This window comes from Gekko japonicus, unplaced genomic scaffold, assembly GCF_001447785.1.
Source record: "Gekko japonicus isolate JY-2015 unplaced genomic scaffold, Gekko_japonicus_V1.1 scaffold270, whole genome shotgun sequence".
NCBI lineage: Eukaryota > Metazoa > Chordata > Lepidosauria > Squamata > Gekkonidae > Gekko > Gekko japonicus.
Window position 1 is genome coordinate 305172 of NW_015170282.1, and position 14674 is coordinate 319845.

The 14674-nt window shown below is 49.6% G+C and overlaps 1 protein-coding gene across 1 annotated transcript in view; it reads right to left on the minus strand.

Annotated features, from left to right (window-relative positions):
* Nucleotides 1-14674, minus strand: part of LOC107115978 (60 kDa lysophospholipase-like) — a 121537-nt gene that overhangs the window by 75276 nt on the left and 31587 nt on the right. The window contains exon 6 of the mRNA XM_015417790.1: nt 12450-12576. Within this exon, the coding sequence (XP_015273276.1) occupies nt 12450-12576 (127 nt within the window). The remainder of the gene's footprint in view (nt 1-12449; nt 12577-14674) is intronic.

A 14674-nucleotide genomic window follows, 5' to 3' on the forward strand; every position in this document is an offset into this window, starting at 1 on the left:
ACAGAGACACCACTAGTCCATCCAGCTCTGACTCTCCAAGCCTTGTGTGTGCCAAAGTTCACGGCGCAAGTCTAAGCAGGTCGACTCAGAAATCAGTCCTGTTTTATTCAGTGGAGATTATTCCCAGGAAAATATTCTTAGGACTGCTGTCTCCATCCTTGGTGCCTCTCATTAAAAGGCCTCCTGGTGGTATGGCTGGGAGAGCGTGTGAGCCAGACAGGCCTCTGTGGAAAATTAATTTTACAGCAAGGGGGCAACCACCAAGAAGTCCCTGTGTCTTGCAGCCAGCCGCCTCTCATCCAAAAGGTGGAGCTTGTGCAATTGGGCCTTCTCGGAAGGTCAACACAGAAGGCGGCACATTTCGGAAGAAGCAGTTCTTATGGTTCCCATATCTTAGAACAGGTTTCCCAAGGTGGTGCCCACTGACAGCTTTTCTGGCCCCCACCAAGTGTTTTTATAGGAAATAGGTGGGGCCAGGTAGGGTTTTTGCCCAGCAAGGCTTCTGATTGGCTGTGCAGATTATTTTTAAATGTTGCTTTGGCAGCAGCTGCCACCACAGCACAAGGATTTATACTGTGTTACTGAAGTTAAGCTGTGGCAATCGTTTTGTAGCTGGCTCCGCCTCCCGTGGCAGCCATTTTGTGGCAGCCATTTTTTTTTGCTGCTCCCACCATCCTGTGTCAGAATTCCAAGTGTGCCCCTAGGCCAGAAAAGGTTGGGGACCCCCATCTTGGAATTTTACTGGAAAGGGAAATCCCATTATGTGCTGCTGCTCTCAGCACTAGGACACTGTGAGGGGAGAAGCCACACCTGATGGCACCGCAACAGGCTTAGGCATCTGAGGTTCCAAGTGGCTGCACATCTCCAACTGCCTCACCCTTCCCGGCAAAATGGTCTGGCCTGCACAACCCTTCATTTCTTGCCTCTGCCCCTTCGTCCTTTCACAGCTAACCCAACTGGGAAGTGCCAAGAACCAGCTTTTGTCCCACGGGCCAACTGCAAGCCTGTATGGAGATAGATCAAGATGGGTAGCCGCGTGAGTCTGTCTGGAGCAAGGGAAAAGAGCAAGAGTCCAGGGGCACCCTATCAGACCTGATGACTCCAAATCATCGTAGGGCGTTTATGCTGGCCAGATGAAATGCATTCCCCACTAAAGTCTTACAGGGAAGATATCATCGAGTGCCCCTGGGTGAAAGACTCTGTTCCTACGGAGCGAACACCCCTGACTCAATTCAGCATAAATTGCTCCACTGCTCTCAGGATGACAATCCCTATAAGGGACTATTTCGAAAGCTCTCTTTACCCCCCCTATTTGACCAATTTTTCTTTATGTCAACATTTATTGAGTGACACTAAGCGAGAGACTACTGAGGCCGTAGCTAATTTTTTGGCAGATACTCTTAAATCCAATCCAGACTAAGTATGACTGTATGTGTAACTATTTAGTAAAGGTAAAAGGTAAAGGTTTCCCTTGCTCGAAAGCCAGTCGAATCCAACTCTAGGGGGCAGTGCTCATCTCCATTTCCAAGCTGAAGAGCCAGCACTGTCTGAAGACATCTCCATGGTCATGTGGCCGGCGTGAGTAGATGCCGAGGCGCACGGAACGCTGTTACCTTCCCACCATAGCAGTACCTATTTATCTACCTGCAATTTCTTGCTTTCGAACTGCTAGGTTGTCAGGAGCTGGAACCAGAGACAGGAGCTCACTCCGTCACGCGGCACCCAGGTCTCGAACTGCCAAACTACCGGCCTTCCAGTCTGCAGCTCAGCATCTTAACCTCTGAGCCACCGCAGCCCCTCGTGTAACAGTTTACATGTTAAATTCTTTTTCTATTCTGTATTTTTTTTAATTATGTATGTTATGCCATTAAAGGTTGGAATTGGATTGGATTGAAAATTTGTGGCAGGGGATGAGCTTTCGGGAGTATCTAAAGAAGTGAGCACAATTGCAGACCTGGACGGATCACTCCCTTCTCCACGCCACGAAACCTACAAATCACCGCACCCACAATTGGAATCATAACTAGCGTGCCCTTAGCTGCAGTGGAGAAAACCCAACTGCGCCCATCAGTTTTCAGTGAGATCAAGGTTTAGCGGTCCCTTTTTAAAAGCGATCGATAAGCAATTGCATTTCAGAAACGTTTCACACTGGCCAAGTTACCCTTTTCCGGTGACAACTGCTCATTCGTTTCCACCTTCAACCACTTCCTTCAAACAGCTTGGATCCTAAAGCAGCACAAGTTGTGTCTTCCTAGGAGAGCAACTTATTTCCTCCCTGCCACTGCAGACTTTTGTGCCCCCCTCTAAATCAGACTCCTGTGGGTCGGTGGACCCCCGAGAAACCGTGGGGGGGGGGCGGGAGCAAACGGAGATTCCCCATGAGGAGGAGAGAACTGTCAAAACTGCCCTCCCCTGCTCTGCAAATGGAAAAGCCGCTCTGTTGCAGGACTGCCATTTCTCCAGCACAAGTTTTATCTACTCGTGTCCACGTGCGAAGCTGCCGTATATTGAATCAGGCCCTTATATTGCCTTTTCGACTGGTAGCGGCTCTCCGGAGTCTCAGACGGGAGGCCTTTCACATCACCTACTACCCGACCACTTTAATCGGAGACGCCGGAGATTGAACCTGCGGCCTCCTGCAGAGGCTCTACCGCTAAGCCACAGTCCCTTTGACAGGACGGCACCTTACGGTCCGGGCTTTATTTTGGCATCAATGCTGCCGGAGGGATTTCCTTCCCTGAGAGGATAAATGCGGCGAAATGACTGACAAGCCTGTTTTCAGAGTATGCCTTACCTAGTTTTGTAAGCTGCATGTCTGCAACGCTTTGAAGAAGGATGAAAAGTGGTCTTTGAGATGACACACGTGGGGTAGCGATCATTACCGAGAGATTGCCAAGATTAAAAACATTCACAGAGGGCAATCAATTCTCTCTTGTGTGAGAGTTCCTGGAGGGACGTCTACCTCAAAAACACATTTCTGCTGAATATTTCATAGCGATACTGATTCGGAAAGGGGGATTTCACCTGGAAGACACAGCCGTTTTAATCCGGAATAGCTCTCTGCGGGAGGCTCTGCTAGTTATCTTCATTCCGTAAATCAATATAAATGTTCCGGCTGCTCCCCTTTACTAGGAGGAGTCCCTTCCCCTCCCCCCCTTGCAATCCAGCCCTGGTCAATCATCCCTGCCCCCTTTTTCGTTCTGGGGGTGCCTTGTAAAAACTGTTTTAATAAGTGCGTCCGTGCACTAGAGCCGCTATTCTGGGGAAGTTGGTCTCCCCAAACTACCAAAGTATTAAATCTGAGTGGGAGAAAGATGCGTCTTCTATCTCCATGGTAAGGCACATGCATGGTAAGGCACAGCTGAGGAACCTGCTGACATTTCACATATCACAGCTGCCAAGATTCAGATTCATTCTGAACGGTTAAGGCGGCCATGCCTGGAGACTTGGATGGCCCAGACTAGCCTGGTCTTGTCGGAGAGCAGAAGCTAAGCAGGGTCAGCCCCAGTTAGTACTTGGATGGGAGACCACCAAGGAAATTCAGGGTTTGCTACGCAGAGGTGGGCAATGGCAAACCGCCTCCGTTTGTCCCTTGCCTTGAAAACCCTACAAGGTCGCCATGAGTCATCTGCAACTTGACGGCACTTTCCACCAAGACTAAGCCCTGGTGAACTCAGCATGACTTATTTCTAGGTAAACGTTCACAGGATAGGGCCAGTGTGGTATTGTGGTCAGAGTTTTGGGCCAAGAACTGGGAGAACCAGGTCCGAATCCAAGCCCGTAGCCAGGATTTTGTGGCTTGTGTGGCAGGTTTTTTCCCCCTGGTGGGGCTGAATTGCAAGCTGTCAACTACTTTAGTTGACAGTTCTCAGCTGCTGCAAGTTAATCACTTCTGCCAGCCTAAGCAACAGTTCTGAGAACAAGCCGGCAGGTGGGGGTGATGACTTCTATAGTCAAGAAAGCTAACACTTAGGCAGAAAAACTCTCTTAAAGGAGACCAGTTTCTTGACATACAGTTAGAAGGGATCCTAGAGGTCACCTACTCCAACCCCCTTGCTCAGTGCAGGAATTAGTCAACTACAGCACCCTACTCTTCTTAAAGGAGCACATGCCTTTAAAACCTGCTTTAAAACAATTGGAAATAGCATTTACAGGATAAATTGTGGGGGTTTGCCTTTAAGAAAGGGGGCAGACCCCTAAAGGTCCCACCATAGCTACGGGCCTGTCCGAATCCTCATTCTGCCACAGAAGCTCACTGGGTGACCTTGGGCCAGTCATTTGCTCCCAGCCTAACCTACCCCATGGGCTGTCTGTGAAGGTAACATGGAGGAAGGGAAAATGAAGTTGGTAAGGTGCTTTTGTAAGGTGGACTGGTAACCACAGACTGGTTTAAAAGGGGACTGGATACATTAATGGAAGATTGGTCCATCAGTGGCTACTAGCCATGGAAGGTAACACCAGGAAAGGCTTCTATGCCCTACTGTTGGTCTTCCAGAATAACTGGTTGACCAATATGTGAGACAAGATGCTGGACTAGATGGACCACTGGTCTGATCCGGGGGGGTGGTGGCTCTTCTTACATTCTTACCTTTTGGGTCCCACTGGGGGGGGGGGAATTGAGGAAATAAATATCCAAATAAATAAATATAAGCATGTTTTCATTGATGAGTATGCATACAGTAAAAGCTTGAATGAGTGACTCTGAGAGCCAATGTGTCAACCCACCCAACTCATCAGGCTTGGTTGCCATGGGATGTTGTGGGGATAAATGGAATGCATACTTTCATTTCTGCCTGCTTTGCCTTCCTTTGGTCTTATAGTTATCTCTTGAGGCTGACCCATTATTTTGGCAGACCTTTTGCCGAAACATGATTGGCCCCAGGCCATTTGACCCTAGCTTAATTCAGGTATAATTTCGCACGCTTTTGGCCAGTTCTAACACAAGGGTCTGGATCTTATCAACGTCTCAATAAACTTTTATTCCTCTGAATGACTGTTGTTGGGAACTGATCTTTCCGGGGTTCTGACACAGTGCAAGTAGGAGCTTGAGTTATCAGATTAAGACCTGGGATAGCCAGGTTCAAATCCCCACCCAGCCACAAAGCTCAATGGCTGCCTTGGGCTACCCACTTCCTTTCAGCCTAACCTACCTCATAAGGTTATTACAGAGGCAAAACGGGCAAAAGAAGAACCATCTATGCCAGAGGTGTCAAACTCATTTGTTATGAGGGCTGGATCTGACATAAATGTCACTTTGTCGGGCCGGGCCATGTGCGCCATAAGACATAACGCCAGGTACCGGAGATAGAAACTGTATAAAGGACAGCAGCTGGTGAGTTCCGAGTGGGTGTATCCTCACTGCAAGGCCCCCCGGGCTGGGAGGTGGGGGTGCAGAGGAAAACTCATATTGGCGGACTGGAGAGCCAGCGATGCAGCACTGGGCAGACGAGGTTGACTGCTTGACTGCTGCAGTCGAGGTTGTTCCGCCATGCTGAAGCCATGATCCGAGTGGCTCTGCCCGCCCACCCCCCTGAGAAGTCTCCTGTCCCCTCCCTTGCACTAGTTGCTCGTGGGCTGCACAAGAGCCCTGGATGGGCCGGTTCTGGTCCCCCGGCCTTATGTGTAACACCCCGATCTATGCCACCCTTATTTTCCCTTGGTGGAAGGGGTAGAATTTTTTTTTAAACCCACAATAGACAGGAGCGAATAAAATAATTGTCGCAACAGCATTACATTTTCCAGATAGGCGCACACAGAGAATCTCACCTAGGCATCTGCTTAGTTGGTAATAATTTTTTAGTGGAATTTTTTCCAGATTCAGCACCCCAAACTCCAAGTAACCTGTTCTGACTTGGAAAGGGAGAGGTTGTAAAAGAGCCTGTAGATGATGAAGGTTACTCTTTGGCATTATGCAAATCTGGACATAAATCTCATCATAACAAACCAAGATAAGCGCACAGGTGATTTTGCTCAAGTGAAAGCAACCTCTCTCTCTCTCCCCCTCTCCCTCTCTCTCTCAAAAGAAAAGTTTGGCTGCAAACCCAAACATACTTAATTTCGGAGGGAAGCCCTGTTGGACCACAGTAGAACAGCTACATTCGAGCCCAGTAGCAAATTTCAGGCCAACGAGATTTTCAGGATATAAGCTTCAGAGAGTCCAATGACTCCTGAAAGCTTAGACCCAGAAAATCTTGTTGGTCTCTTAAGTTGCTACTGGACTCGAATCTAACCACGCTTCAGTCCTACTCAACTCAGTGGGACTTACTTCTGAGTAGACATGCTTAGGAACACACTGAAAAAGCATCCATTAAAAAAAGTTCACTGGGCGAGTGCACCTCTAGACGGCTTTACCTCTTTATTATTTATTTATTTATTTATTCAATTTCTATGCCGCTCCATCCCGGAGGCTCTGAGCGGTTTACATGGGCATTCTATAACTTCCTAGCTAGGGCCACACAATGTATAGGGAAGGTGAGTGCCTACCAGGCACCCTGAGTCTTTCCCAATGCAGAGAAGAATTTTGCTATGAGGAGTCTGAACCCAAGACATCAGGCCCTGATTTCCCATTCCGTTTCCACTGGTCAGAAGAGGACAATGCAGCAAGTAGTTTAAGCTGGCCCCTCACCTGGACAGCCCAGGCTGGCCTAATCTTGTCAGTTCTCAGCAGCTAAGCAGGGGTAGTATTTACCTAGTATTTGGATGGGAGGCCTCCAAAGAATACCAGGGTCATGACCAGTGTTCCCTCTAAGCTGAGTTAGTGTGAGCTAGCTCACAGTTTTTTCGCCTCCGGCTCACACATTCTTTGTCTTAACTCAGGAAGGAAAACTCCAGAGCAAGCTAATTTATGCAATAGCCATATCGCTCGCTCACAACTTTAATGCCTGTAGCTCACAAAGTAGAATTTTTGCTCACAAGACTCCACAGCTTAGAGGGAGCATTGGTCATGACACGGAGGTAGGCAATGGCAAACCGGCTCTGAATGCCTCTTGCCTTGAAAACCCTACAGCAGGGGTGTCAAAGAGAAGGCCCAGGGGCCAGAACCAGCCCGACCAGGGCTGTTATGCAGCCTGTGAGCAACTGGTGCAAGGGAGGGAGTGCTGGGGGGAGTGGGCGGAGCCACTCCACTGTGGCTTCAGCACAGCAGAACGACCTCGTCTGCGGCCGTTCAGCACCGTGGGAGCATCTGCCCGGTGCTGCACTGCCACCTCTCCAGTCCGCCTATGCGGGTTTTCCTCTGTATCTATCGATCAGTGTCTATCAGTGGCTACTAACCTAAGCCTCCGAATCCCAGAGCCAGGAGGCAACACTGGGGAAGGCCTCAGCCTCCCTACCCTGACGTTGACCATTCAGAGGAACTGGCTGACCACTGTGTGAGACAGGATGCCAGCAAGGGGCTTTCAGGGCAAGTGAGAAGCTGGCACGGTTTGCCAATGCCTGCCTCTGTAGAGCTTTCCTTGGTGGTCCCCCATTCCAAGCACTGACGCTGCTTAGCTTCCTAGATCGGGAGACACCATTCTGCCTTGCCTCCCACCCACGCCCTCCTCCAGGTGGATAAGATTAATGCTTCAGAGCTGAGGATTTGAAAAAGGAGAGATATTTATGGGGAGGCCTCAGAATCCATAGAAAACCTTGTTCTAAAAAATACACAGAGTCGCACCCTAGCACTTTTGCTAATGGTGATGCCTTCCTCTGGATCCAGGAACCTTTTCCTTGTGTCGCTCAAAAGTCCGTCGTGCCACAGGAATCAGAGTGGGAGTAGATAACACCCGTGATCCACTGCGAGGAAATCGACGCAGCTCGTATAAATGAATGAGTCCAAACCTCTCACCATACGGAGTTGCGTCAATTTCCTCGCAGTGGATAACACTGTGAGCAGGAAAGGGAAAGTGGTTCTGTTGAGGTCACGGGCTCCAGATCCCAGTTGGTACACGCAGACCCCCCCCTGCCCCTTAAGGAAACCCCTGCAGAGCAAGCGGAGCCCCTGTGCAAAGGACACCCTCTCCGAAGGGAGGAGCGACTCCACTGAGCCAAGCGCGTTCTACAAAGCAGCAGGGTTTTTGGTTGGGCAACCGGCCGGAGCCACGCTTGCAGTGCAGGTTTGGACTCATTCGTTTACAGGAGTGCAGCGGCTCCGAGAAGCGACGCCTCCCTAAGGAGGGGTGACCGAATCCCAGGTTATGAAATCAAACCAGAAAGGCAACTTCTCCACAGGAGCCGTGCTCCAGACAAACAGCGACGCGCTCGCTTCCCGCCCCTGACCCTGCCAGGCAAGAGGCAAAGCAGCCCCAATGACATCAGCTGGCGCTGACTTTCGCTCTGAATGCGGGGAGGCGGCCAAGAGGTGGAGAGTCTTGAACTGCCCGTGGTTGGAAGTCCCTGAAGGAGAAATGAGTGCAGTGTAGTGGATCGGAGTCCCCAGCAGGGACTCAGGGTGATTCTGCATTGGCTTGTCCCTCCGCTGTCATACCAAACCCACGTTGGAACAGAAATTCCCCTCTGCAGTGCATGCCGCTTTCACATCCTTTGATTATCGGATTTTACAGTGGCCTCCACAGCGCGTGCTGCTTTTGCTTTCTTCAGTCATCGGGTGTTATGGTGCCTCCTGCATAGATTTACGGCCGTTTAGGGCTGACTTTGCAGTCAGTTCAGTGTTGCCCCGGGGTATTTGAATGTGGTTTTGAGCTGCACTTTTTCTCCCGGTTGAGAAAATGTGGAGCGAATGCTAGATGCAGAATCACCCTCAGACTGGCTTGCAACGTTCCCGCCTGTGCATTTTGACCTCACAACCACCATGTCAGGCTTGAGAGTGTATGAGGGCTTTCAGAGCTGTTCTCTCAAGGGCAGATCTCACGAGAGCTCTCTCAGCCCACCTGCCTCACAGGGTGTCTGTTGTGGGGAGGGGAAGGGAAAGGGGATCAGAAGCCGCTCTGCAACTCCTTTGGGTAGTGAAGGGTGGGGTATAAATCCAATCTCCTCCTCTTCTTCTTCTTTTCTTCTTCTTCTCCTCCTTCTTCTCCTTCTTCCTCAATTTAGTCAGATACTGACAGACCAAGCAGGACCTTGCTCTGTTCCACTCCAGTATTACCTTCTAGCTTTAACAAGCATTGTTCAGTCTGTGATTCTGTGACAGGTAACTAAGTACACCAAAGAAGAAGCGCCCCCTTTTAAAAACCAGACCCCACTGCCGAAAGCTTGCAGGATGCTAACCTTTTGGAGATAGTTTTGGAGAGTAGCCCATGCTGGTCGGCAGGCGAAGACTTAGAGACCAACGAGATTTTCAGGGTATGAACTTTTGAGACTCAAAGTGCCAGAGCTCTGACTCTCAGAAGCTCGTACCTACAAAATCTGTCTGGTCTCTAAGGTGCTTGTGGACCAGAATCTATTTGTTCTACTGCAGACCAACATGGGCTGCAGTCAGATGACAGGCTCAGCAAGTTTTGGCCGCACTGCTAATCTTATCCATATTTTTTGTGTCTGGGAGTTTTGTTCAAACACCTACTACCCTTAAACCCGCTGCCCTACACACTGCCCCCCCCTCCCCGTGGTTGACCGCTCAGATTATTGCTGCACGGTAACCACGGAGCGGTCGGTTGGCAGCATCCTCTATCTCTGATTTGTTTTTCACACGTGCTCAGAAGCGCGTCTTCAAAGCACCACTCCTTTTTGACAGCTCAGCGATCCCTCCACCAAGTACTGCAATCTCATTGGTTCCTCCACAACGGTAGTTCTCCGCCAGAAATCACTCCCTTTCCTGCCTGATCTTACTTCTTTCCCACGCGTCTCTGAATCTTGTCCGTCAGACTGGTCAGTCTCAAAAAGGAATACTGTGATGTGGCTTGGAGTAAAGTCCTGGGTGCGGAATCATGGCTGCCAATACAGGAGCCTAACTAGGGACTATTTCCACCGCTGTCCCACCCCAAGGAACAAGAGAAAGGGGGGGGGTTGCTTTGAATTTGCCGCTCCCGATCACAACAAAATTTTGCGGCACAGAAACAAACAAGCAGTGTTTCACAGCCCTGGCACAAAGATCCAATGATGCACACACTGCTGATTTTTTTTAAAAGAGCAAAAACAGAATGGAAGTTTCAGACTTCCCAAATGGCTTAAGTTCGCAACAGAGAGTTCAGATATCCGGAAATGTGGGGTGAAAACACTTATATCCAGGGGTCATTTCCTGCAGGAGCGCACAGGAGCAGAGCTCCGGCAGTAAAGCGCCCAGGGGGCGGGCACATGTAACAAGCCCCACCCCCTGCTCCCAGCAGCCCTCAGTCAGAGCAAGAAGCAGCCAGGTAAGCTGCAGAGCCCCCCGGCCCCCGGCCCAAAACAGTCCAGTGGCACCTTTAAGACCAAGTTTTATTCAGGTACAAGCTCTCCCTCCTCTGCGAGGACAGATCTGCATGCCCCCCCCCGATAGCTAGGAATCCAAAACAGTCCAGTGGAGCCTGAGTGGTGGGTGTTGCCTTCTGACACACTTCCGGTGGTGTCAGGGGGTGTGGCATATGCAAATAAGTTATGCTAATGAGTTACGCTAATGAGCTCCTACACCTCTTTTTCTACGAAATGACCCCTGCTTACATCCATAAACCTCAGGCTTTTCCTGGTGTCACAAAACTCGTAATCCGACGGGGGTAAGAACGGGGAGGGGGGGGACGACTGGGCAACGGGATACGGACGATGCTGTTTGAACATGCCTTTTCAATCCGCAGGGTAACAGCAACAACATCAGATCAAACAGCTCCTCTGAGCACACCCATGGCTACCTCCTGAAACTATCTTCTGACAAAGGGGGAGCTTTGACTCTCAAAAGCTCATAGCCCGGAAATCTTGTGGGTCTCCAGGGTGCTATTGGACTTGAACCCAGATAGCTTCTTCAAGTAAAAGCTAAAAATTCTGTCAATCCTCAAAGAAATCAACCCTGACTGTTCCCTGGAAGGCCAGATAATGAAGCTGAAGCTCAAATACTTTGGCCACCCAATGAGAAGGGAGCACTCACTGGAGAAGACCCTGATGCTGGGAAAGATTGAAGGTCAAAGAAGACGGGGGTGGCAAAGGATGAGATGGTTGGACAGTGTCATCGACAGAACGAACATGAAATTGAGCAAACTTCAGAGGACGAGGGAAGACAGGAGGGACTGGCGGGAGATGATCCATGGGGTCGCGAAGAGTCGGACTCGACTGCGCGACTGAACAACAACAAAAATTCTGTGAAATCCAACTGCAACAATGTTGCATCCAGGGAAGGCCAGCTGATTGCACATGAAGCCTGCAGTGATGCAAGACGGACTCACAGGAGTGCATGCATTCGGTTCCATACCACACCCCATGCTTCGGAGTAGCTATGGGGCAGCCACACAGGTACTGGCAACGGGGAAACCGCGTGCCAATTTTTCACCTAGGTAGTTATCAAAAGACACAGCGAACTTGACTAGGATCCATAAACTAGCTTACAAAACACACACACACCAACACACACTCACTGAAGACAGACACTAAGGATAGGTCTATCAGTGGCAATTAGCCCATGGTTGACTGAAGGGAACCTCCACATTCAGGGGCACTAAACCTCTGAAACCCAGAGGCAGGAGACAACACCAGGCTTCTATGCCATTGTTGGCCCTCCAAAGGAGCGGGTTGGCCATTGTGTAAGACAAGATGCTAGACTAGATGAACCACAGGTTTGATCCAGCAGGGCTCTTCTGATGTTCTTAGGAAGGCCTTGGCCTCTATGCCCTGTTGTTGGCCCTCCAGAGTAACTGGTTGACCACTGTGTGACACAGGATGCTGAACTAGATGGACCACTGGCCTGATCCAGCAGGTCTCTTCTTTTGTTCTAATAAAGGCCTTGGCCTCTATGTCCTGTTGTTCGCCCTCCAGAGGAACTGGTTGGCCATTGTGTGAGACTTTGGACTAGACGGACCACTGGTCTGATCCACAGGGCTCTGGAGGGAGTCAGTTTGGTGTAGTGGTTAAATGTGCAGACCCTAATCTGGGAGAACCAGGTTTGATTCCCCACTCCTCCACTTGCAGCTGCTGGATGACCTTGGGCAAGCCATAGTTCTGTCAGAGCTGTCCTTGAAAGAGCAGTTCTCGAGAGAGCTCTCTCAGCCCCACCTACCTCACAGGGTGTCTGTTATGGGGAGGGGAAGGGAAAGGAGTTTGTAAGCCACTCTGAGACTCTGAGTGAAGGGTGGGGTATAAATCCAATCTCTTCTTCTTCTCCTCCACCTCTCTTCTTATGTTCTTAGGAAGGCCTTGGCCTCAATGCCCTGTTGTTGGCCCTCCAGAGCAACTGGTTGGTCACTGTGTGAGACAGGATACTGGATTAGATGGACCACTGGTCTGATCCAGCGGGGCTCTTCTGATGTTCAGAACCTTAGTCCAATATTGCAACCATTCAGGAAAGGGTTACAGATGATATTGTTGCAGAGGAATATCACAGCATCACTTACCTGCAATATCAACCTCAGCAACTGCAAGTGGAGGCAGGTTAGGTGACGAAAAGGCATTGAAACTCTCTGTATCCACCTTAGTCACCCGGTTTCCCCTGTACAGTCTATTATAAAAGTACAGGCACACCTATGGGACGAGAAAAGAAACCTGTCAGGGTGCAAACCCGGTAATTAAAAGATCCAACAGATTAATTAAAAAAAAAATAAACACTCGTCTCTTTCCTTAAAAATATAATGAGATACTATGTTGGGGAGGTTAATATCCTGTGTGCCTTGAAGAAGGGCCATGTCTGTTGCTTTATAACTTTGGTTGTAAAGACAACACAAACTAAATATAAAGTTAACCGCTTGCGGCATTTCCTGGCGCAAGCAGGTTTCGCAGTTCTCAGGCACTGCCAGTAACCTCTGAAGTTCGGATCTAAGGGACCAAGATGTTTAAAAGAGGAAGGAAGGTTGAATAGGTTGCACCTAAAGGCATGTCACACATCACGTGCCAAGCATGAGAATGCGCCACTGTAATATTTACCATATTATGGCCCCGGTCACATGGGCTGGATATCGCGGGGGGAGGCGTGGCTAATTGCCCTGGCACAGTTTGATCCGCGATTATGCGATCAGACGCGCCGGCGGCACACCACCGGTCCTCCCCTCGGTGCCGGCGGGTAAACGGGGGACCGAGGGGAATGCCGCGTGCCGGCGCGATCACACCACCGGCGTCTGGAGGCAGCCCATGGCAAACGTTTACTAGTACCTTGGAGATACTCGTTTTTAACTCTCATTGTCGGTGGTAAGCCACGGGTGCGCTCCACTTCCCAGATGTTGGGGTGTGATCGTGCCCGGATAATCCGCCCACCATCTGTGCCTTTCCCGCGGCAATTTTGCCATGTGACCGGGGCCTATGTGATTTTATTTACCCCCTTTCACCAGGGGGATAGACTAGATGGCTTTTCAACTCTACAATTTGATACATTATTTTCATTTGTTTGTTTCAAACATCTGTATCCCACCTCTCCAATAATGTGCTTTAGATGGCTGGTAAGCAATAAAATGTACCTAAGTGCCATCAAGTCACAACCAACTTACAGTGACCACAGCAAGGGGCCTTCAGGGCAGGTGAAAAGTGGCTCCCAAGAGACTCTCTCACATCTACCCATCTAATTTCCCAAACTGCTGGAAAAGATGTGGTCAAGTAGGATCCTACCGACACTGCTGGTGGGACTGTATTTATATAAATAGATTTTGGTTAGAAATTGTAAGCTGGATCAAGGGTATTACAGGTGTTGAGTTACCTTTCGCACCAGAGTCAATACTACTAGATCACTGGCCTGACATGTCTGTTAGAAACTCCAGTAAGGAGTTGATTGCTCTTGTATTAGCCACTGTCCTTTTAACGATCACATCAAAATGGAGAGATCTTGCACCCCCTTTGGTAACAAACTGGTATGAAAAAATTTATCAGGTCATAATGGGGGAAATCATAGATAATTTACTGTGTCAGAATGGGAATAAGCCATCAATCCAAATTTGCAGAGACCTGGCACCCGGTTTTGCAATATATGGTGCAGGGGTCGTTTCGTAGAAAAAGAGCTAGGGGAACTCATTAGCATAACTCATTAGCATATGCCACACACCCTGACATCAGGGGCCCGGCAGTGGACCTGCAAGGCCGGCGGGAGTGCGAGGAAGCCCCTCCAAGGCCGTCCCTGGCCCCAGGCAGGCAGGGGTGGGGAGAGGCGGGGAGGAAGCAACTTACCCTTCCTCTTCTCCTGCCTCCTCCTGGCTGAATGAGGGCCAGAAGCGAGGCGGCTGGAAGCAGGGGGTGGGGCTACGTTGTGTGCCCCGCCCCCTCGCACCTCACCCAGGGGAACTGCGTTCTCCCGCGATCCCACCCGAAATGACCTCTGACATGGTGGAGCAAGGTATAATCCCCCCTAAACCGTCTCTATCAGAAATTTTTACATCTGTAGAAAGAAGAAGATGAAAGAGACTTTGTGTACAACAAGAAGAAGATAGATAATGACTAAAACGGACTCACTAACTCTTGAATTCATTGACTTAAACGAAAAGTTATAACTTTTATGACTAACTGGATACTAACTGTTAAAGACCTTCCTTTCTTGGGTTTTTAGTCATAGTGTGGGTTTTTTTATTTGCTGTCTTGTATCCTGGGGTTTTTTATTTTTCTTTCCCCTCCCCCTTTCTAATTTCTGTAGGTTTGTAGGTGT